The sequence below is a fragment of the Dromiciops gliroides genome, chromosome 3, assembly GCF_019393635.1.
Source record: "Dromiciops gliroides isolate mDroGli1 chromosome 3, mDroGli1.pri, whole genome shotgun sequence".
Lineage (NCBI taxonomy): Eukaryota > Metazoa > Chordata > Mammalia > Microbiotheria > Microbiotheriidae > Dromiciops > Dromiciops gliroides.
The window spans coordinates 173445157-173469221 of NC_057863.1; the positions used below are offsets into that span (position 1 = coordinate 173445157).

At 37.4% G+C, this 24065-nt stretch overlaps 1 protein-coding gene across 2 annotated transcripts in view; it reads left to right on the forward strand.

Annotated features, from left to right (window-relative positions):
- COL4A2 (collagen type IV alpha 2 chain) overlaps window positions 1-24065 on the forward strand; it is a 294543-nt gene that overhangs the window by 236982 nt on the left and 33496 nt on the right. For both annotated transcript variants that reach the window (XM_043992105.1, XM_043992106.1), the window contains exons 28-32: window positions 4827-4934; window positions 10161-10382; window positions 15846-16007; window positions 18622-18792; window positions 19878-20021. In XM_043992105.1, the coding sequence (XP_043848040.1) occupies window positions 4827-4934; window positions 10161-10382; window positions 15846-16007; window positions 18622-18792; window positions 19878-20021 (807 nt within the window). The remainder of the gene's footprint in view (window positions 1-4826; window positions 4935-10160; window positions 10383-15845; window positions 16008-18621; window positions 18793-19877; window positions 20022-24065) is intronic.

The window sequence follows — 24065 nt, forward strand, 5'->3', positions numbered from 1 at the left end:
ATAAACTCTCCTTTTTGGACAGTGTTTGTTTTGCTCTTAAAGGTGCAACCCTGTTGACAGAAGCCAAAAGTTGCTTTTTTTTCCATTTAAAAGTTGATAAATGCAAATAAAGAGCTTGAGAATGCATTGCCTTTTAAAATTTTTTGATTGTTAACTTTTGCATTTACATCATCTTTATTTCCAAATGTATTACTCTCTTTGCTACCAAGGAGCCATCCCTAATAACAAAGAATAAAAAAAGAAAGAGGAAAAAAAGCAGTTCAGCAAAACCAACCAAAGCTTCAAACAAATCTGAAAGTATATGCAATGTTTCACATACATAATCCTTCCTCTCTATAAAGAAGAAAGGAAGGTATATTTTTGAGATTACATTTTCTTAAACTAGGAGAAGGAAAACTAAATCACTCATAATAAAGATAATATACAAAAAAGATTAAAACATTGTAATATAAATAAAGTTGCAGGAAAAAATGTTTGTCAAAATTTCCCACATTGCCATAAGTCTCTGAAGTAGAGGAAAGATAAGTAATTCATTTGAGAGGGCAGCTAAGTGGTGCAATAGATGATAGAGTGCCTGGCCTGGAGTCAAGAAGACTTCCTGAGTCCAAATCTAGCCTCAACACTTACTAACTGTGTGATTGACATTTTTTGTTTTGTTTTGTTTTGGGTTTTTTGCAAGGCAATGAGGGTTAAGTGACTTGCCCAGGGTCACACAGCTAGATTTGTGTCTGAGGCCGGATTTGAACTCAGGTCCTGCTTAATCCAGGGCCAGTGCTCTATCCACTGTGCTACCTAGCTGCCCCAAAACATATTATTAACATTTTAATTGTGAGGTTGATTAACCTGGTTTGCCTCAATTTACTCATCTGAAAAAGGAAATGGCAAACCACCTCAGTAATACATTTGGGAGATGGTTTTGCATAAATACTTTTGTGAAAGTCTTTGAAGTTATTACAAGTTGATAAAAGTATGCCACAAAGTACATTTATTTCCAGTTAATGCTAAAATAATGAAAGATCCTACTTTCTTTTATATCTCATATACACAAAATTAATTGCCCACTATAAAGATCACCATGCTAGACACCTGAGAGCCCCAAAGGGTCATTAATAAACAATCCTTGAGGGGACAGCTAGGTGGCGCAGTGGATAGAGCACCGGCCCTGGAGTCAGGAGTACCTGAGTTCAAATCCGGCCTCAGACACTTAACACACACTTGCTAGCTGTGTGACCCTGGGCAAGTCACTTAACCCCAATTGCCTCACAAAAAAAAAAAAAAAAAGAAAAGAAAAAAAAAAGAAATAAACAATCCTTGACCTCAAGACATTTATAGTCCAGTTGGAAGTACAGTGAATACCTAAATAATTATAATTCAATATAATGCATAATATATTGGCAAAGTACAAGACAAAATATCATATAACATCCAAAGGGGCGGAGAGAATGCTTTTACTAACCAAGGAGATTAGAGGAGATTCTTGGGGGAAGGAGCAAATGATTTGGGTTTGTTAAAAGACTTAATGAAGCAAAGTGGGGGAGGAAGGACAATTCAGGTTTAGGGCACAGAGGTAGGGAAAGCTCAGGGCATATTCAGAAAAAACAGAAAGTAGGTCAGTTGGACTGAAACTTAGAATATGTGATAGGAAGTAATATGAGATAAGACTAGAAAGTTAGAGGAGGAGCCGATTGTAGCAGCTTTGCCTGTAAGCCAAAGGAATTTGACCTTTAAGTGGTAGATCACTGCTCTCCTAGTTAATCTCTTGGTTTAGCCTTCTTTACTCTTGATATGGTTTGAGACTCAGTCTGGTTTGTGTCAATAGAGTCTTCTTTGTTTTGATCTTAATTACTATTGGGATAAAATTAAGTTTTAAGGGTCCAATTCTTTCCCATTTTTCATAACCATCCATGAATTTGAAATATAGTACTTAAACCCAGCAACATTCTTCCTTGTCCTAATAAGGACCATCATCTTCATCATCAACAACAAATATCTTCTGAGTGCCCTATGCGGTGTTCTGGGTCCAGAAATTATGATGAAGAACCTTTACAATCTGTCAAATGTAGGGGGTTACTTTTTGTTTCTCCTAACACTAGCCACACATCTAATGAATTTATTTTTACTAAAATGCAGGAAGAATTTTCGATAAAATCAATTTTGTTTATAGAAAGGTTTCTTGTTCTTGGGAATTTTTTTTCTAGTTTTGAGGAAATTTTCCTCTGTGCTCCAAACATTTCTTAAAACATCCAACCTTTGGGGGCAGCTTGGTGGCACAGTAGATAAAGCGCTGGCCCTGGATTCAGGAGGACCTGAGTTCAAATGGGTCTCAGACACTTGATACTTACTAGCTGTGTTACCCTGGGCAAGTCACTTAACCGTCATTGCCCTGCAAAAAAACCCAAACAAACAAAAAAACCCATCCAACCCTTATTTATCCTAACAGCTAACGATTTATACATATAAATAAAGAAGGTGCCAGGTTATCTTATTATTGGTTAAGGCTACCAACCAATTATGCTATTTAGGCCAAACCTGTTAGAAATCCAGGTACAACTGTAGCCCTTCCTGATAGATATCACTAAGGCCTCTATCATCCTTATGGTACAGGAAAGCCCCTGAAAGTGTCTGAGGGCCAGGAATTAAGTCGAGTAAGAGTTTGTCTGAGATGGAGAGGTGACAAAAGTGCCACACCTGAAACGGGGCTCTGAATGTGACTGCCCCAGAGTAAGGTCATGCACCTGCAGTGTGAGCATGTATATAAAGGGATGCACAGCTATATGGTAGACCTATTTCTGGAGCTAGTCTTTCTTTAGACAAAGGGGGTGCACACAGACACACATATACATCCCCTCTGAAAAAAGTGTTTCATTTTACTCTCCCCTTTTCTTCCCAACCCCTATATCAGTAAGGGAACCAAATAGTAGAATGCTCTTCCACGGCCTCCCATGAATGGAATGTGATCAGATTAATGCTTTTCAGTATTGGAAATAATACCCAGACCCAGAAAGTGAGCCCCTTGCTTCTTTTCTGGTGACTTCCACCCACTCCTACTACCCTCACTGCAACCCACCTACTAAAGTTGGAAATTTTGGACGTTGTTTCCTATCCATGCTATTTCTGCTTCGGCATTCAGTAGGCTGGACCCAAGGCCCTAACACTGCCACCCACCAGCACCTGTTTCCTGAAGCTGAGCTGGGCAGTTGATGAACAGAGTAGTTGTTTTGCAGGTCTTGCTTGTGAATGTTAGATTTGTGTTTGGGTATTAATCTTTCTAGGATCCTTAGAAGTAAGTATTTTTCTGAATGTTGGACATTGTTTTTAAAATCCTGGAGTTGTGGGGTTTTTTTAATGCTATTAGCTACTCATAATTTCGAGGCAGCTAGATGGCACAGTGGATAGAGTCAGGAAGACTTATCTTCCTGAGTTCAAATCTGGCCTCAGACACTTACTAGCTGTGTGGTCCGGAGTAAGTCCCTTAAAAGCTTCTTGACTCAGTTTCCTCATCTGTAAAATGAGCTGGAGAAGGAAATGGCAAACTACTTCAGTATCTTGGCCAACAAAATCCCAAATGAGGTTACAGAGTCATATATGACTGAAAAATGACTGAACAGTATTTGAAGACAGATTGAAGTATAATTGTATTTGTTAGTTCCTCTTGCTAAAGTTATTCTATTTTCTTTCACAACTTGAATAACATGAAGATGTTTGCCATAATTGTACATGTATGGCTTATATTGAATTGCTTGATTCCATAGGGAGGGTTGAGGAGGGAGGGAGGAAGAAAATTTAGAACACAAATTTGAAAAAAAAAATCAGTGTGAAGAAACAATGAGCAGGCAGATTTCAGAGAAACCTGGAAGGACTTACATGAACTGATGTTGAGTGAGAGAACCAGGAGAACATTGTACACAGTATCAACAACATTGTGTGTTGATCAACTGTGATAGACTTGAATCTTCTCAGCAATACAGTGGTCCAAGATAATTCCAAAGGACTCATGATGAAAAATGCTCTCCAAATCCAAAAAAAAAAAAAAAAGGACTGTGAAATCTAGATGCAGATTGAAACATACTATTTCTACTTTTTTTATTTTCCTTTTTTGAGGTTTTTCCCTTTTGCTCTGATTCTTCTTTCACAGCATGACTAGTACAGAAATATGTTTAATGTGATTATACATATATAACCTATATCAGGTTGCTTGCTGTATTGGGAAGGGGGGAGGGGGGAAGGAGGAAGAAAGATTTGAAACTAGAAATCTTATAGAAAAAAATGTTGAAAACTATCTCTAATGTAACTAGAAAATGATAAAATACAATATTTAAAAGAAAGGAAGAGGGGGCAGCTAGGCGGCGAAGTGGATAGAGCACCGGCCCTGGATTCAGGAAGACCTGAGTTCAAATTCGGCCTAAGACACTTAACAATTACTAGCTGTGTGACCCTGGGCAAGTCACTTAACCCCAATTGCCTCACCAAAAAAAAAAAAAGGAAGGAAGGAAGGAAGGAAAATGACTGAATAACTCATCTCCTGCCTCATAAGATTACTTAGAATCCAATCCCCTCATTTTACAGATGGGTAAACTGAGTTCCCAAAGAAGTTGAGTGATCTATTCAAAGTTACACAGGTAACAAACAGCAAAGCCAAGATTCAAACCCAAGCCCTCTGAAACCAAATCCAGTGCTCTTTCCACTATACCACATTGCTGCTAATATTGAAATACGATTATGTTAAATATCATAAGTTGAACTGAATTTTGTCCTTTCCCTTCCAAACCTAGCGGTGTAGGTTTCCTTACACAAATCTGATTTGTTGGGTTTGTTGGATCTTTTAGGTGCCAAAGGTCAAAGAGGTCTTCCAGGATTACCAGGTACAGATGGATTTGTCGGGGCCAAAGGATACCAGGGAGATGCAGGTCGTGAAGGATTTCCTGGCCCACCAGGTAACGAAACACATCACACCCGACCCATTGGTCTCAAAAAGTGATTTCTAGTTTTATCTACTGCAAACATATCTCCATTTTTTCTTTACCATTTAAATGTTTCTTTTGATATATCATCATCTGCTTACTGTTTGTCGAGTAAACGTGGTTGATTACTTCATGGAATAAGCTCAGATATTGACCCATATATCAAGTTTTCCTTTACCTAGCTCTGAATTTTCATGGAAAATACCTCTAAAATTTATACAGAAAAAGAAAAACAACAGTTCAAAGAATTAGTAAAGGTTTCCCCTTTGTTGAGTTCCTCTAGTTAATTTTAAACTTTTGGACAAAAAAAAACCCCATCAATCTCCTCTAAGTGTTCACTAATATTAATTATTTTAATTAATTAAACTAATATTAAAGGACAGGCAGTCCTTTCATCACTTTAAATGGTGCCAAGCCACATGTAGGACACTACTTTTAAAAGGTCTGTATTTTTTTTTCACAGCAATCTACTTATTTGCCCATTTCTAGGGGAAAAAAAATCTAACATAACTTAGCATTTCACTACACCAATATTGTGGCATTGGCATCTAGTGGTATATAGAATTTTCTATATTGAGCAGTCAAAAAAACCCAACTTAGTTGTTTATCAGTGAGTGATTTCAAAGTATTAGTGAACTACATACAAGTTCAGTATGAATCAAAGTTGTGATATAGAAATCAAGAAAGTAAATGTAGTCTGAAGCTATGTTTAAAAAAAAAAAAAAGACTTGATTCACCTTCTTCCCCACTAGCTATTTTCCTATATCTCACCTCTCTCTTGTGGCTAAACAACTTGAGAAGGTCTTATACAATTGGTACTTCCATTTGCCTCTTCCTCTCTTCTTAAGTCTCTGCACTCTGGCTTTCAAACTTCATCATTCAACTGAAACTATTCTCTCAAAAGTTGCCAATGACCTCTGAATTCCCCCCATCTAATGGTCTTTTCTCAACTCTCGGCCTTCTTGACTTCTTTGGAATTTTGACGCTAGTGATCATCTTCTTCTCCCTTATATTCTCTTCTCTATAGGTTTTAGTGACTGCTTTCTCCTGATTTTCCTACCTACCTGACCACTCCTTTTCACTCTTCTTTACTGGATCTTCATCCCAGTCTCACACTCTAATTGTAGGTGTTCCCCCGGTGCTCTATTCTGGGTTCTCAAAAGCTTCTGTGGATTCACCCATCACCTCTATGCAGATGATTCTGGGATCCATTTATGCACCACTAAACCCTCCTCCTAACCTCCATTCTCATATCTTTAAGTGCCTCAAACTGGATGTCTCACAGGCATCTTAAAGGCAAAGTATGCAAATCTGAACTCATTATCTTGTAACCCCGCCCCAACTTCTCTTCTTCCTAACTTTCCTATGACTATTAAGTAGACCACCATTCTTCCATTCACCCAGGCTTGCAACCTAGGTGTTATTGTATCCCCTCAATTTCCTCCTTCTTCTCCTCCTCCCAGTTTCCATATCTAATAAGATTCCAAGTCCTGCCTCCTTCTTTTCTCTGACATTGTGTCCACCCTGGCGTAGGCCCTTATCGCCTCAATACCTGAATGATGGCAATAGTCTTCTGCTTGGTCTGCCTTCCACAAGTCTCTCCCCACTCCAGTGCATCTTCTTTTTTTTGTTTTGTTTTGGTTTTTTGTTTCGTTTTGTTTTCGGTGAGGCAATTGGGGTTAAGTGACTTGCCCAGGGTCACACAGCTAGTAAGTGTCAAGTGCCTGAGGCTGGATTTGAACTCAGGTTCTCCTGAATCCAGGGCCGGTGCTCTATCCACTGCACCACCTAGCTGCCCCATCCAGTGCATCTTCTGCTCAACTAACAAATTGAATTTACAAAAACACAAGTCTGACTGTCACTCTCCCATCAATAAACTCCATTGGTTCCCTATTCTTTTCCTGTATCAAATATAAAATCCTCTTTTGGGTTTTTAAAACTCTTCATAATCAGTCTTCTTAAACCTTCTTCCTCTTCACATAGCCTGTGATCTGGTGACATTGGCCTCCTTGCTATTCCTCATACAAGACACACCATGTACTAACTCTAGGCATTTTTATTAGCTCTCTCCCATGTCTAGAACTCTTTCTTCTCATCTCTGCCTCCTAGCTTCCTTGACTTCCTTTGCTGTCTTGTAATTATGCCAAAAGAGTTATTAAATTAACTATGCTCTTTGAACCAGGAATACCACTATTAAGTCTATTTACAAAAGGAAATAAAACCTATATGTTCTAAAAATATTCAAGCAGCTCTCTTTGTGGTGTCAAAGAACTAGAAATTGTGGGGATGAATATCAGTTGGGGAATGGCTGAACAATTTGTGGTCTATGCCTCTGATGGAATATTACCATGCTATATAAATGATGATCTCAATGATTTTAGAAAAACATGGATGGACTTACATGAAATAATGAAGAGCAAAATTAGCAGAAACAAGTCCTGCTTTTTTAAAGAAGCCTTTATCTGGTCCTCATTAACCTTAGTGCCTTCCCTCTGAAATTATATCCAATTTTTCCTGTCTCTTATTTGAACATAGTTGTTTGCATGTTATCTCCCCATTAGACTGTGAGTTACTTCAGAGCCAAGGGCTGTTTTTGGCCTTTCTTGACATCCCCAGAATTTAGCACAGCACCTTGCACATAGTAAGCACTTACTAAATGCTTGGTGACCCAACTTTACTTGACTTAATAGTTTTAATGATAGTTCTTCCTCCATCTGGAGTATTTTGCCCTAGTTCTGGGCAAACAGAACTTTTAGAAACAGTCTTCATTGTTACACTTGGGAGCATCCAGAGTAGGGTGATCTTTGCAGTGGTGTCTCAAATTCAGGCCATACAAGGATCAGGTATGTTTAGCCCAAAGAACTGAAAACCAACATGACAGAATATGGCTATCTTCAAGTATTTGAAAGGTTGTCATGAAGGAAGAAAACAGATTGAAACTTTTTTTTTATGTGACCAATCTGGGAATTTGTTATGCTCACCTTTACATATTTCCAACAAGTGCTTCATTTTCTTGCTTTCTCAAGGTGGGGAAGAGGAAGGTAGAAGGAAGAAAATATGGATTTTCATTTATTTTTTTAAATAAAATTTAATATAAATAATATACAATTTAATATGAATAAAAAATTTTTAAAGGAAATTTTTGGATGGCAAGCTTAGCATGAGTGAAAGACACAATATAGCAATATATAAGCTGTCCTTAGTTTCCCCTCACTCTTGCTACATGACTAAGCCACTTTCTTTCCCCAGCATATATTTATGTCTCTCATGATATCCTTCACTGAAAACTAGGAAATTAGAATTGAGCATAAACCTATGTTGATGTGAGTTATAGTTCATCGATTATCATGCCAAAATAAAATAGGGCTTAGAGCCATTAGTATAAACTAGTTTAAACAATCTATGTAAGAAAATCAGATCCAAATATCTAAAGCCAACAAAAGGTTATCTAAATATGAGTTTAAGTCCCTCATTTTCCCATCTAACTAGATGCTAACAGCCCTTAATTCCCATAAAGGGCAGAAAAGATGTAATTTCTTTCATTATACAAGTGAGTCACATCATTAAAGCTTTTAAAAATAGGAGACAGTGTAACCAATGCTCAATTAAAATAGAACTGTTATTCTTCTTTTCTTTCACTCCTACTTGTTGGTCAAGTTGTAAATTCATCTTCCAGCTGCCTGGAAGGTAGAATAGAGTAATGTGACCCTGAGAAAAGTCCCACACATCATACATCATACATCTGTTAGAAAAGTGCACAAAATATTATCTGCACTGTGAATTCATTTTCTTGGTATTTAATCATTTTCCACTGTGTATTTGCACATTGCAAAATTTTTGACATGATTATGAGATACCATAGAGCAGTTAGTAATGGCCAAAAGAAAAAAAAAAAGAAAAACCAACCTTTTCTCTTGCTAAATATCTTACTGTCAGTATCCAGACACTACGTTGCATTTGAGGTCAATCAGCGTTCAGGACATTAAGAAAGGAGTAATGTGATGGGGTAATTTGACCCAGTGGTAGCAGTGAATTGCATAACTACTCAAGCATATGACATCCAATGCCTCTGCATGTGAGTGCATCATGGCTGACTTTTTTTTTTTTTGCAGTAAATTCCACACAAGGGACCAGTGATTAATTCTTTATTGAAAAAAGGGTCCCCCAAAAAACCTACTGTCTCATTAGAGATTTGTTACCAGACAGAAATCTATTAACTCAAAACATATTAGCTCAAAATTCTATGGTCATTTCTATCAACCTCTGATTTTATATTGAAAAGTTTTATAGCAAGCACACTTACACATAGAACAAGAGAGGTCATATGAAGTCCTGTCTTTTCTGTTTACTTTTTAAAAACAGAAAACATACATAATAGCTTTATATTTCTAATATTCAGATAGTTTTAAAAAATCTCCATCTCCTACAAATGTTAGGATTATGATCAAAAAAGTAAGGAACAAGAAGAAGCCAGTGGACAGAACACTCATATTTTGTGAGAATGTGGCTACAGAATGCCCTGAGATAGATCTAGTCTAGACATGCTCTTTGGGTTTGTTTGGGTTGGGTTTTTTTGTGGTGTCTTTTTTTTTTTTTGGTTTGTTTAGCAAAGAATAAATAAAATTAGAATTTCCATATAAAAAGTAAAACAGATGTGGATTGTACATGAATCTGTAAATCTCTGTCTCACTTACTTCTCCTTTGAAGTATAAAGAATATAATAATACCTTACTTTAAAAGCTGGCTGGTTTGGGTTCTGCTCATTCACTGAACATCAGATCATAAAACTGGGTTTCCCTGAAACTACCCCTTTGATCATTTCTTATGGCATAATGAAACTCCATTACATTCATATTCTATAATTTGACTATCCATTCTCCAACCGATGAGTACGATCTTAGTTTCCAGTTCTTTGTATAGCCTCAAAGATTATTGTAAATATTGTTGTACGTGTGGATCCTTTTCCTCTTTCTTTGACCTCTTTGGGGGAAAGATCTAGTAGTAATATATTGCAGTTTAATAACTTTGGAGACAGAGTTTCAAATTGCTTTCCAGAATGGTTGAACCAATTCACAACTCCACCAAAAATATATGTCCTTTGCAAAGCTTCTCCATTTTAATCACATTTCTGATATATTTCATAGACTGGTATATTCATGACCAATAGCTACAGCAGTTACCTATTTTTTTCTATTTTAGGATTTGTTGGACCCAGAGGATCCAAAGGTGCAACAGGGCTCCCTGGGCTGGATGGAAGCCCAGGCACTGCGGGATTACCAGGTGCTGTAGGACCAGCTGGACAAAAAGGACTACCTGGAGAAGTATTAGGTGCACAGACTGGTCTCCCAGGAGACCCTGGATTGCCTGGAATCCCAGGGTTGAAAGGAGAACAGGGAAATAGGGGACCTCCAGGATTTCGAGGTAAATCTTCTTCTCAGTAAGTCAATGTTTGGAGGGTAAGAGCAGCAACTTTCTTTTGATACTAGAGATGTTGGTAGGACTTCTTAATCCTAATGGATTTCTTGAACTTCCTATATACCTGCTGGGTATACAGAGGCAATATAATGTACTACAGAAGTAGTAAGGTGAGACAGAAAGAGGAATAAGAGACCTTAGCTCAGCTCCTGTCTTGAGTACTATATATGTATGTGTGCATTTTATATAATATAATATTTGCTTACATATAAGGATAATCATAATCTATATATATAATATGTATATAGGACTATATATATAACTATATAATAAACACATCACTTTATATGACTGTGAAGATGGTCTCAGTGAGGTTAAGGAAATTGTTCATTGTTATACATGGCTATGAGTGTGTGGCGGGGGGAGTATAGGGGTTGGGTATTGGTGTTAGGGGGGAATGTCTGTGTGTCTGCATGTGTTTTGACAAGTTTCTTTTTTTCTTTAATAAGATTTTTAAAATGTACTTCAAATAGTATTTTATTTTCTCTTATTTTTTTAAATTAATAAAGTATTTTATTTTTTCCCCATTATATGTAAAGATAGTTCTCAACTTTTGTTTATACAAGCTTTATAATTTCAGATTTTTCTCCCTCCCTCCCCACCCTTCCCCCTCCCCCAGACAGCAGGCAATCTGATATAGGTTTTATATATATATATACACACATTAGTGTTCCAATTTTCCCACAGCTTCTCCAACATTTATTATTTTCCTTTTTTGTTTTCACAAGTTTCTTAACCTCACTAAAACTATTTTCTCATAGATAAAATGGGGGTGGTGATAATACCGGTAGGGGCTACCTTAGAGGGTTACGGTAAAGATCAAATGAGATGTTGTATGTTAAATGGATAGTAAAATGTAAAGTATTAATCACCATCAGCTATAATCCCCCAATGGTAGATGAAAGGATGCAACAATGTTATATGAGTTCTACCATAATGTGTTCCTCTCTTTAATTTCAGAGTTCATCTGAAATATTTTTCATGATGATAATGATAGCATTATCTGTTTGCATCCTCTAATTAGTTCAATAGGGTCCACTTATGTGCCACCTAGCCGCCCCCTTCATGACTCTTAAGACTGAATTTCTATCCACTTGGCCATGCCACCTCTGTGACTAGCCTTCACTGTAACCTAGGTTTGCTAGAGAAAGTGACTGCCAAGTTTAGATGCTTAGCCCCTATCACCTTATCGGTCACTGTATTAGAAATTTGTATCTTTATAGTGTAATGATTGGAATGACGCCAACTGCTGGAGACTTACTGTAGAAGAGTTCCACCCATGAAGTGAAGGTCTTTGAGGGCAAGACCAGGAGTCTTTTCTTTGGTGTCAGGAAGTGACGTGGGCTAGTGAGAGGAGGAAGGAAGAGACTGGCGCTCGGTCTCACTCTCTTTCCTTTGGACTCTGGTGGAGAGCGGAGCTAGAAACGTGCTCTCCCTTTAATAGATAGGAGTCTAGGCCTTTCTTTCTCTCTTTACCAAATTCTTATTCGCCTTAATAAATGCTTAAAAGTCTAACTCTTGCTAAAGCTTATAATTTATTGGCGACCACTCATTGGATATTTTAGACAGACTAGCTAGAATTTTAACCCTTAACAATAGTCAATTAGAGAACCAATTAAGGAAACGATAATGAAATGAAGAAGCATCCAGTATTGTGAAAGATGTCATGGGATCTCTTAAATAAAAGTGATAATTACAAATTCTCAAGAAAAGCAGAACAGGGCAAATGTGTCAGCATTTCCATAATGAATCTATCTTACAACCCTCCTAGAAAGTCATGCCCAGAGTAGTTTTAAAAAAAAACAGTAAATATTTCCTATAGGCTTTATGTTGTCTTTAGTTTAAAATGGCTGAAGAGGAGCAGTAGCTCCTAGCTCCTAGTGCCACCTTTATGGTCAGTTTTATACGCCTTCTGTAAACACTATACTCAATTTAAAAAAAAAAATCAAACTTCCAATGCATCAAACCTTAGAGTATAGTTGCATGTGATCATGAGAAAGTTCAGCAATATTATAGGAACATGGCTTTTCTTAGCAAAGCTAGTATCTGCAGGATTCTTGCTTCTGGTGTGATGAATTATATAATTGAGCATAGTTTAAAATATGCAACATATAAATATAAACATACATACATATGTATGGGCAGTTAAGTGACACAGTGGATAGAGTGCTGGGCCTGGAGTCAGGAAGATTCATCTTCTTGAGTTCAATTCTGGCCTCAGACATTAACTATGTGACCCTGGATAAATCACTTAACCCTATTTACCTCTCTTTCCTCATCTGTAAAATGAGCTGGAGAAGGAAATGGCAAGCCACTCCAGGATCTTGGCCAAGAAAACTCCAAAGAGGATCAGGAAGAATCAGACACATGACTGAAATGACTGAACAACAACAATACATATGTGTGTATGTACAAACACACACACATAATGCACTTAGACTCAACACTAACCATTTGCACTTATGTACGGGGGGTTATGTCTCAATGTTTTATTATTAGCAAAAAAAAACCTGGAGTGTGCTGGGTGAAACCAACTTTTAAGAGCAAATTGTTAAATTTTCAGTGTGAATATTTACACGTTGGATATTGGTAACTGCTACAAATCAGAGTTTATTTTACTGTTTTCTTGATTGTCTAACATGAAGAAAGTGATGGAAAGAAAGTCAGTAATGCAGATCATACTTAAAGGTATACCATGCATTTAGCCTCACCAAGTCAGTTGTTAAACTTTTACCAGCACATCCACAAAGCTATTAGTTTTGCTAGGCAATTAAATGCCGATTAACAGATATTCCTTTGGAGGATCATATAATCATAATCTAGAACTGGAAGGAAATTATCCCGCAAATATTTAATAGCAAAGCAATAACAATAGCAGCAATTGCAAAGTGAAAAACATTTCCTGTTGTTGTTTTTTAAAATTTCTGACCTGAATGGACTTTTCTACCTGAATAATGGCATCGAAAGCTGTAGTTTTCAAAGGTATAGTCTGTGATTCAGTGCCCACCTCATAGTAGCTCTGTGTGTGTGTGTGTGTGTGTGTGTGTGTGTGTGTGTGTGTGTGTGTGTGTGTATGAGAGAGAGAGAGAGAGAGAGAGAGAGAGAGAGAGAGAAAACTTTTATAAACCAGAGAGGCTGTCTTCTACTCCCCTACCCTCATCTTCCTCAAAACTGCTGGTGCTTTCTTTCTTTCTTTTTTTTTTTTTGGTGAGGCAATTGGGGTTAAGTGACTTGCCCAGGGTCACACAGCTAGTAAGTATCAAGTGTCTGAGGCCGGATTTGAACTCAGGTACTCCTGAATCCAGGTCCGGTGCTTTATCCACTGCACCACCTAGCTGCCGCGGTGCTTTCTTTCTTAGTCCCTTCTGCTTATGCCAAAATGTTCCTTGGATAAGTTGGCTCATCAATCTTTATTCCATAGGCTTTCTGGAGGAAGCCAAATATCTACAGTGGGGACCTTGGTTTTAGCCTCTTGACTTGACAGCCCCTAGCACAGCCTACTTTTAAAAGTTATTTAACAGTCCGTAAGCATTTGTCCTCTTTTTCCTCCCCTCTTCCCCCCCACGTATCAACTTAGAAGACAGAGAAGGGATGAGACAGAAGAACAAACATGTGTGCTCTTAGCAGCAGAACTATGCTCTTGGTAACAGTATGCAGCAGTTACATGAATTCTGCTCATAATCCTATTCTTACCATTAATGTTAATAGTAATAATAACTCACATTTATGTAACATGTTAAAGTTTCCAAAACATTTTATATACACTATCTCTTCTGACCCTCCTAATAGACTCATGAGGTAGCTGTGTAAGCTTTCATCCATTGGCTGTTGGCATGAGTAAGCATGTCCAGCCCAGGACTCAGTGTCAGGGAAACTGGATTCTGGGTCCAGGTATCCTTTTGGTCACTGTCACTTCATTTACTTTTTTTGTTCTCTCTCTCTCTCTCTCTCTGACTTCCCAGTGGTTCCCCCTTTTGTTCTCTGACCCCAATATGAAGACTCTAGCTTATAACAAAGAAATATACTTAATCAAAATAAATAAGTGTATTTGTTGTTGTTCAATTATTTTCAGTCATGTCTAACTCTCCGTCACCCCATTTCTTTTTTTTCAATCTTAATAGTATTTTATTTTTTCTAGGTACATGTAAATATAGTTATCAACACTTGTTTTTATAAGATTTTGAGTTCCAAATTTTTCTCCCTTCCTCCCTTTCCCCACCCCCTCAAGACAGCAAGCAGTCTGATATAGGTTATACAGTACAATCACATTAAACATATTTCCAGGGGCAGCTAGGTGGCGCAGTGGATAGAGCACCAGCCCTGGAGTCAGGAGTACCTGAGTTCAAATCCGACCTCAGACACTTAACACTTACTAGCTGTGTGACCCTGGGCAAGTCACTTAACCCCAATTGCCTCACTAAAAATTAAAAAAACAAAAAACAAAAAAAACCCATATTTCCAAAATTAGTCATGTTTGTCACCCCATTTCTTAGCAGAGATACTGAAGTGGTTTGCCATTTCCTTCTCCAGCTCATTTTATAAATGAGGAAATGGAGGCAAACAGGGTGAAGTGATGTACCCAGGGTCATGTACCTGGTAAATGTCTGAGGCCAGATTTGAACTCAGCAAGATGAGTCTTCTTGACTTCAGTTCTGGAACTCTATCTGCTGAGCCACCTAACTGCCCCAAATAAATATATTAACTATATCTAAAACTGTTTGCTTCATTCCACATCTCCTCTAAGAGGAGAGAAACATTTTTCACCAGCAGGCTCCTGAAGTTGTAATTTAACATTTTAAATTCCATTTACTTATTTATTTATGGTCTGGATCTATTATTTCACTGGTATAGGGAACCAATGTAAAAACTCCCTTCACCAATATAGATCAGCAAATTGTATTTGTAATTTACAATGTTTGAGAGTTCCTCAAGGCACTGAGAGGGTAAGTGAACTGTACCATAAGCACCTAGCAAGTACGCACCAAAGGTAGAACTTGAACTAGGGTTTTCCAGACTCCAAGATTGGCCCTCTATCCACTATACCATGATGTTACTTCATGCTTTATTTTTCCTATTTGTAAGATTGCAATTATATTCTTGGTCACATAACTTCTGCAAATGGCCACTGTGAGGCCAGTCTGATTATATCTGGTAAAATATGTTAAATACTGAGCAAAAAAAATTGTTATTAATAATTTACAGGGGGGAAGCTAGGTGGCACAGTGGATAAAGCACCAGCCCTGGATTCAGGAGGATCTGAGTTCAAATCTGGCCTCAGACACTTAATACTTACTAGCTGTGTGACCCTGGGCAAGTCACTTAACCCCAATCTCTTCACCAAAAAATAATAATAATAATAATTTACAGTATAATGTGGATATTTAAACCCATTTTTCTGATTTCCTATAGGAAGCCCGGGTATGCCTGGAATGCCTGGGTTGAAGGGTCAGCCTGGATTCCCAGGGCCTTCAGGTCAACCTGGATTACCAGGGCCTCCTGGAACACATGGCTTTCCAGGACCGCAAGGCCAAGAAGGACTACCAGGTCTTCCAGGTCCTTCAGGATTTGCAGGTAGGTAACAATCTGCTCTCTGGACATCTGTGTGCATCCAAGAAAACAATCATGTCTGCCTTTTAGACTTAACCCTCATTGCCCTACCAAAAAAAAAAATCAAGAAACAAACAAAAAACAATAAATCCCTTCGCTGTTGCAAAGTGAAATAAGCAGAGCCAAGAAAACAGTATACACAATGACTTCAACAGTGTAAATGGAAAGAACAACCTGAAAAGTAATGTTGCAACATTATAAAGAACAATCTTGACCCCAATGAAGTGATGAGAGAAAACACCTCTTCCCATTCATTTGCAGAAGTAGGAGGGCAGCCCCTGGGTCTGAAACATTGAGTATATTGTCATTTTTTAAAAATACTGTAATAGTTTTGCTGATTTTCCCTTTTATTCCTTTTTTCTTTTTAAATAATTCCTTGTTTTATTGTTATATTATATTTTAGGAGGGAAAGGATACAGTGGGAATTTTGGCAATTGAAAAATTTTAAATGTTCACAAAAATTTATTTGAAAAAATAAATCCTTCACAATCTAGCATCCGCCCATCTTTCCAAAGCATGTAGGAAAGTATGCGGATAGGAGATATTGAATGACAATGCATTGAGACAAGCCAAATGCATGTCAAACAAGTACTCCAAAAATTCAGGGAAGGAGGTTGTCACTGAGAACTATAGTAATTTAGGTAGTCAATACAGAGAGAATGATCTGGCTTTGCAGTAAGAGTACCTAGGTTCAAATCTTGGCTCTGGGGCATCATGCCTGTGTGGCCAGAGCAAATCAGCTAACCTTTCTGGGCTTCATTGTCTTCTTCTTTGTAAAATGAAGGAGTTGAAACAAAAGATCTGTATGGGATTCCTTCCAGCACAAAATCTATGACTGGACTTGACCTAGACTCTGAAGGAGCAGTAGGAGCTAAGCAAAGAGGAGGAAGAAAGGCAAGCCAGATAAGTGTTCAATAGCCTGATCAGAGTAGAAGGCTGTTAAGAGTAGAATAAATGGCAGGATTGGGAAGGTTACGGAGTATATCCAACTTCAAAGGTTTGAACTTTATTCTGTAGGGAACATGGAACTTTTGAAGGTTTTTTGAGACAGGAAAATATATGCTCAACATAATGTTTTAGGAAGATTGTTCTCATGTGAGAGGACCAGAAGGATTGCAGTAGAAAAAGAGTAGAGGCAGTGAAAACCTGTTGAGAAGCTCTTGCAAGAGTTCAAGCAAGGGCAACTAGGTGGTAAGATAGGTAACTATGTACATATTGGCACAGTGGATAAAGCACTGGCCCTGAATTCAGAAGGACCTGAGTTCAAATCCAGCCTCAGACACTTGACACTTACTGTGTGACCCTGGGCAAGTCACTTAACCCTCATTGCCCCCAAAAGAAAAGGGAAAAAAAGAGAGTTCAATCATGAGGAAATAAGGGCTTGATATAGGGTAGTAATATTAGAAATGGAAAATGAACTGAAGCAGAAGAGAAGTCAGAGAAACCAGAGGGGATATCTCCTCTGACCCCCATTAACATATATAAGAGATAGGCAGAAGGAAGGGAAAGACAGCCAGAAGGTGAGGCATCATCCACCAATATTTACCTATCTGTTTCTATGCCCTCAACCACTATACATAACCTGACTAGCAGGCAAAGTAGGCAGCAACCTCAAGCCCACCCCATCCATAAATACCAACCTCTACCTTGAGGAGCTACCATCATAGCATCAGTGAAGACTTTTTGGTCTTCAGATTACATGTGGATTACAGTATTTGGGGAGAACGGGGAAGAGAACTGAATTTCTATATGGAAGAGAAGGTAGCATGAGGCCATAAAAGAAAACTGATAAGGGAGGTAGAATTGTGCCCCCAAATAAACCTCATTGACTTCATAATTTTGTCCCAGAACTGGCCCTGGCCATGTCACCCAAAATGAGTTCACATGCCAACTTTGGAATGTATACTATAAGTTGCCAACCTCACATAAGTATAAAATCCACTTAGAAATTTTCAGCTTAGGGGCAGCTAGGTGGCGCAGTGGATAGAGCCCTACAAAAAAAAAGAAAGAAAGAAAGAAAGAAAGAAAGAAAGAAAGAAAGAAAGAAAGAAAGAAAGAAAGAAAGAAAGAAAGAAAGAAAGAAAGAAAGAAAGAAAGAAAGAAAGAAAGAAAGAAAAAAAGAAAAGAAAATTTTCAACTTAGAAAGTTTCTATACTAATTTTAGATTTCATCAATATGTACATAGTTACCTATCTTACTACTAAGAAGTTTTCCCTTTGGAAAGCCTTCATCCCTGACTCTTTTGCTTCTCCCATTCACTTATCACATTCTTACTTATTATAATTTGAGTATATAACCTTTTTTATTTCCTGGAGCCACTGACAATAAGTTCCCTAATGGCAGGGTGAGTGTGTGGGTGCGTGTGGGTGTATCTTAGGGAGGGTATAAATCATCATCTTTATTGTTCCCTCTACATCTAGCATGTGACTTGCACACATAGCAAGCCATTGATAACAATTAATTGAATTAGATTGAAAAAAAAAATGTTTAGCTAGTTCCAGGAAGACTATCATAAAAGGATTTTGGTCTCTGTGAATATATTTTTGCAATCTTTTTAAAATCTGCTCTTTTTTAATAGGTCTACCTGGTGAAAGAGGTGATCGAGGTGACGTAGGAGTCCCCGGCCCTGTGGGGATGAAAGGTCTGGGTGGTGATAGAGGCGATACTGGTTTTATAGGTGAACAAGGCAGAAGAGGAGAACCTGGATTTCAAGGGATACCTGGAATGCCTGGCATCCCAGGAACAAAAGGTACCTCCAAGGATATATTTACTAGAATAACATTTGTAAGGATGATGATCTAGATAAACCAGGTTTTAGGGCTCCTGAATCTTGGTGGACTCACTATCAACCCAGAGTCTTGTTTCCTCAGCTCAGTAGGTCTAAGGTCCTGAAGGAGCTCTTCACTATCAACTATTACTTAAAATCACTCAAAGACTGATTTTTATTAGCATTACAATTTTAAAATTTGCAACCAGAGTTATACCTGACCTAAGAATTGGGACTAGTTACCTATGGACATCAGGCACTCCCTTCCTATTTCTTTTCAGGAGACTGAGTTATAGGTCAGAAGGTAATTTAGTAAATATAGAAATAAAATGCAAGAAAATGGACTCTTCTACTCTAAAAATGTGCATATGGGTATTTCATGTGGAATCAGAGCACATGGTTCCATGAACAGTTCAATGTTGGCATAATGGCAATTCTTTCTTTTCATTTCTCAGATCTGTGAGTGGTATATTGTTAATGTTCCATTAATTTCTAATATCAGTTCTTCATTATCTCCTGGCTAGCCTATGAGTTTATGTTAATTTTCTTAAAAGTAATTCTTTCCTCAATGGCTATTCTAGTTGTGACTAGACAATGTGCCTCCTCACTACAAGTTGGTAAATAAAGCTACAGGAAGGAAGGAAGGAAGGAAGAAAAAGAAAGAAAGGAAGGAAGGAAGGAAGGAAGGAAGGAAGGAAGGAAGGAAGGAAGGAAGGAAGGAAGGAAGGAAGGAAGGAAGGAAGGAAGGAAGGAAGGAAGGAAGGAAGGAAGGAAGAAAGAAAGAAAGAAAGAAAAAGAGATAGATAGATAGATAGATAAATCTGGGACACCACAGGAAATCATCTTTCAGAGTAGAATTGTGTTAGAGCAGAGACTAGAGTTCTTCATGAACAAATGCCCACTGCTTGTGAGATGGAATTAATGCATGATTCTCCTGTGATTTGATTTATATTTATGATTTATCCTCATTAGTTGAAAACGATATTCTTCATAAGGACCTCTTGGAATTGAGTATTGACTGACCATTTAGTATTGACTAACCTAGCACTTCAATTCTTTTCACCAAGGTTTCAAAGGATCTCCTGGTATGGAAGGTTTCAAAGGCATGCTGGGTATCAAAGGAAGACCAGGAATCATTGGATATAAAGGAGAGGTTGGCGATTTTGGAATTCCTGGTTTGAAAGGTCTAACTGGTGAACCAGGCTTGAAAGGTATGTCCACTTACCTTCAAACCAACATTATATTTCTTTCACAGTCACATGGCATGATATTCACAATGAACCACAATCACTGTTTAGTGTACCCTCAACACATACAGAGCACTACTCCTAGTGACTCCAATGAGTTACCCCCCCCCAAAAAAGAAGAAAAATACACAATGTCTGCCATCAAGACACAGTCAAATTAGGAAAGCGTATAAACTGAAGAAAAGCATGTAAAAGTACAAATTATTTAAATGTTAAAAAACATATTTAATCAACTAGTTAAAGGTTATATATGTATGTATATGGATATATATTTAGTATGTGTATATACACACATAGAGAAAGAGACTAATATAGATGTATTTCTGTAAGTCTTAATAGAAATTGCTAGAATGGTTATAGTGTTCAAAAGGAACCAGATAAGATGAATCTGGAAGGTGAACTTTAAGCAAAAATCTGTAGGAGCAAAGAAACACGGTTTGACTAAAAGAATAGGGAAGTGTATTCTGGGTAGGAGTTTGTGATATGAGTAGAGAAAGGGATATACTTGTATTAGAATGAATCTATCTCAAAGACCCAATTCAACAATTACATTCAAGAAACAATTATTAAGCCCATCCATTGGCATTTAGGTAATTACTAGGAAGATGAGAGCCCTTCAGATGCTTAGGACCTTGGTTATACATTTTGTCATTAATAAGCAGCATATTGGGGGCAGCTAGGTGGCACAGATAGAGCACTGGCCCTGGATTCAGGAGGACCTGAGTTCAAATCCAGTCTCAGACACTTGACACTTACTAGCTGTGTGACCCTGGGCAAGTCACTTAACCCCCATTGCCCTGCAAAAATAAATAAATGAATGAATGAATGAATGAATGAATGAATGAATGAATGAATGAATGAAAATAAATAGCATATTAATAACCTCATTCAGATCATGTTAAGAATGCACCACAGTAGCAACTAAAAACTTAACAGTTTTCCAAAACCTTAAAATGAGACTCACAAATCTATGACAGTCTAGCCAGGCCATTTTAAAGACTCATAGTATTACATACTCAGAGCTAGAAGGGATCCTAAAGGACATCTATGTCCCCTCTCATTTTACAAATAGTGAAACTGAGTCTCAGAGACATTAAATAACTTGTTCATGATTACTAAGGTAGCAGAGCCAGAATTTGAGCCCAAAACTCTTAGGGAAGTTTTAGGTCTTAATATAAATAAAATGCATATTTCTATTTTTTATATTACAAAATTAAACATCAAAAAATTTGAACCTTTCAAGGATTGTATTGAAACCACAAACTCCAATGATGTAGCTCATTTTTGTTTATATATCCAGTTTAGCACATTAATAAAGCTGTCCTATTTGTCTCTATCCCTTTCCTTCTGTATATTTTTTGATGTTTTGACTCTTTTCTTTCTCTTTTTTTCTGCGTCACAGTCACTTCATGATCACTCTCCTTCCATAACTCTTCTTCTTCTTCTTCTTCTTCTTCTTCTGCAAATAGAAGCCCTCCTTATAATAAATATGTGTGGTCAAACAAAACAGATTCACACTTTGGCTATGTCTGAAAATGTACATCTGATTCTGCATCTCTAGTCCATCCCTTCTCTTCCAAGAAATGAGAATCATGCTTCACTAGATTTCTGGAGTCATGATTGGTCATTTCATCAATCAGAGTTCTTAATTCTTTCAAAATTGTTTTCCTTTATATTATTGTAGTCATTGTGCAAATCATTCTCTTGGTTCTACTCACTTCACTGTGCAAAATGCATATTTCCAAACAATTTTTGTGTTAAACTGCTGTATTTCAAGCAGCTGTCTTCAATATAATATTAAAATTGAGTTATATAAAAACAGTTAAGGCTAGATTTACCAGTTTCCAGAGTTTGGGCTTCCTCTCATACTAAAATATCAACCAGGTACATTTGAAAGTCCAACCTATCAAGACCTTATTACATAATTCACTGGTGACTTACCACAGTTCTTTCTTCCATAATATCTCTTTCAATTGACTCAGTTCTTGGAAGTCCTTTCCATGCTTAAAAAAAAAAGAACACTTTCTTGTCTCTTTCCATCAGTTCAACTCACCCATCCCAAAATAGTTGAAATCTCAGTGATTCAAGTTAAATGAGTAATAAAGACTCTTCCCCTACAAAACCTAATTGTTGAAGGAAGAAAGTAGTACATAGACACACACACACACACAATCAATCAATCAATCAAGAGGCACAGTGGAACATGTATGAAAACATGGCCAATCTCAGGTGAAGGCTCCCTTACCCTTTGTTATTACACAGGTACACTGTTGAATTACACAGTCATCTCCTGAAAGGCTTGGATCTTGTTGACCTTTTAAATTTTTCTGTAGCATTTAGCTGTTCACTAAGAATACCTATAAATATTTAATGATGGTCATAAGAAGCTGGCTACAGGGGGTAGTTTGGAACATCATCTTGTCTCACAATGTAGCTGCTTCTCCTCCCTCTGTGCCTCCTTCCACTTTTCTAAGTTAATTTAGAAGCAGTCTCTGTGGTTGCAGTTTCTGTTCCCTCTGCCCAGCTGCCCTCCACCCCACCTGCTTTTTTTTTCAGTCACAATCATTTATTATCGTTCAAACACTACGTAGTTCTTTGCCAAATTCATCATTCCTTTTACTTCAACTATATCATTATCCTCATTAAGGCCCTCCACTGTCAAGCATACCAAGCCTAAACATAAAAACTAAGCTGCTCACTTTTGGTTTCATGGTGCCCCTTAAGTCTGTGCCAACTTAACATTACCTTGGTCCCTGGTACAGCTTTGTTTCAGTTCCTTTGGTCAAGCTGATTAAATTTATTCTCACCTCATTTTCTCAAATCCTGCATCTTCCAACACTGTGATGTCCCATGCTTGACAAAGCATCCTTCCATGATATGAATGAATGGAACGGAACATCGCTGTACCATGAAAAAGGATGAAAAGCATGGTTTCAGAGAAACCTAGGAAGATGTGTGAACTAAGGGATAGCAGAACAAAAAGGACAATTTCTACAGTAACAACAACACTGTAAAAACAATGTCAAAAAATCAAGTATTCTGATCAATGCAATATCCAAACATAATTCCAGTAGACTGATAATGAAAGATGCTCTCCATCCTGTAATGGAAAGATAATATTAAGGGTGCAAAATGAGACAGTTTCTGGACCTGATCAATGTAGGAATTTGTTTTGCTTGATTATACCTATTTGTTACAAGAGTTTGGAGGTTTTTTCCCTATTACCAGTGTGGAAAGGGAGAGAAAAAAAAAACAGATTTTGTTCATTTTGAAAAAATAAAATTTAATTTGTGAAAAAGTCCATTTATCTCAGAAGACTACTAAAGGATTTTGTAATACAAAAAAAAGGACATGAACCTTTGCATTCAATCTTGAAGTTCTTATAGGCTGTGTCTTTTTAGTACTGCATTATATTGACACTGTATAATCTCTAGGCCAGGCCAACACACTGAAATTCTGTCCCAGCTATCACTCTGAAACTTTCCTGTAAAGTAGTAGAAAATATTAAACTCAAAGTAGGGACTGGCATTTTTGTTGTTGTTGTTGTTGTTGTTATCTTTGCATCTACAACACTTATCACAGTGCCTTGCAGAGAGTAGTTGCTTGATTGAGATGAATGTAGAAATATACTGGATCTAGTTCCTACTGGCTATTGAGAGCCAATTCTTCAGTTTTCAATGTGAAGATTTACATCTTGGAAATAGGCAAATTCTACAAATCAGGGCTTGATTTTTTTGTTTTGTTGATTGTCTAGACTTAAGAAAGTAATGTAGAAAATGTTAATGATGAAAATTCAAAAGTACACTGTATCATGAATGCATTTTTTTCAGAGGGCTGATTGTTAAACAATTCCCTATACACCCCTAGATGGATGTTATCATTGCCCACTTTCTTATATGGCATAGGGTTCATGGCTTGGAGATGACAAGCATTCTCAGTTCAATACAAGTAGCCCACTGTATATACATAGAACATTTCTGCCTACAATAGTGGCCTAAGTCATCTTTT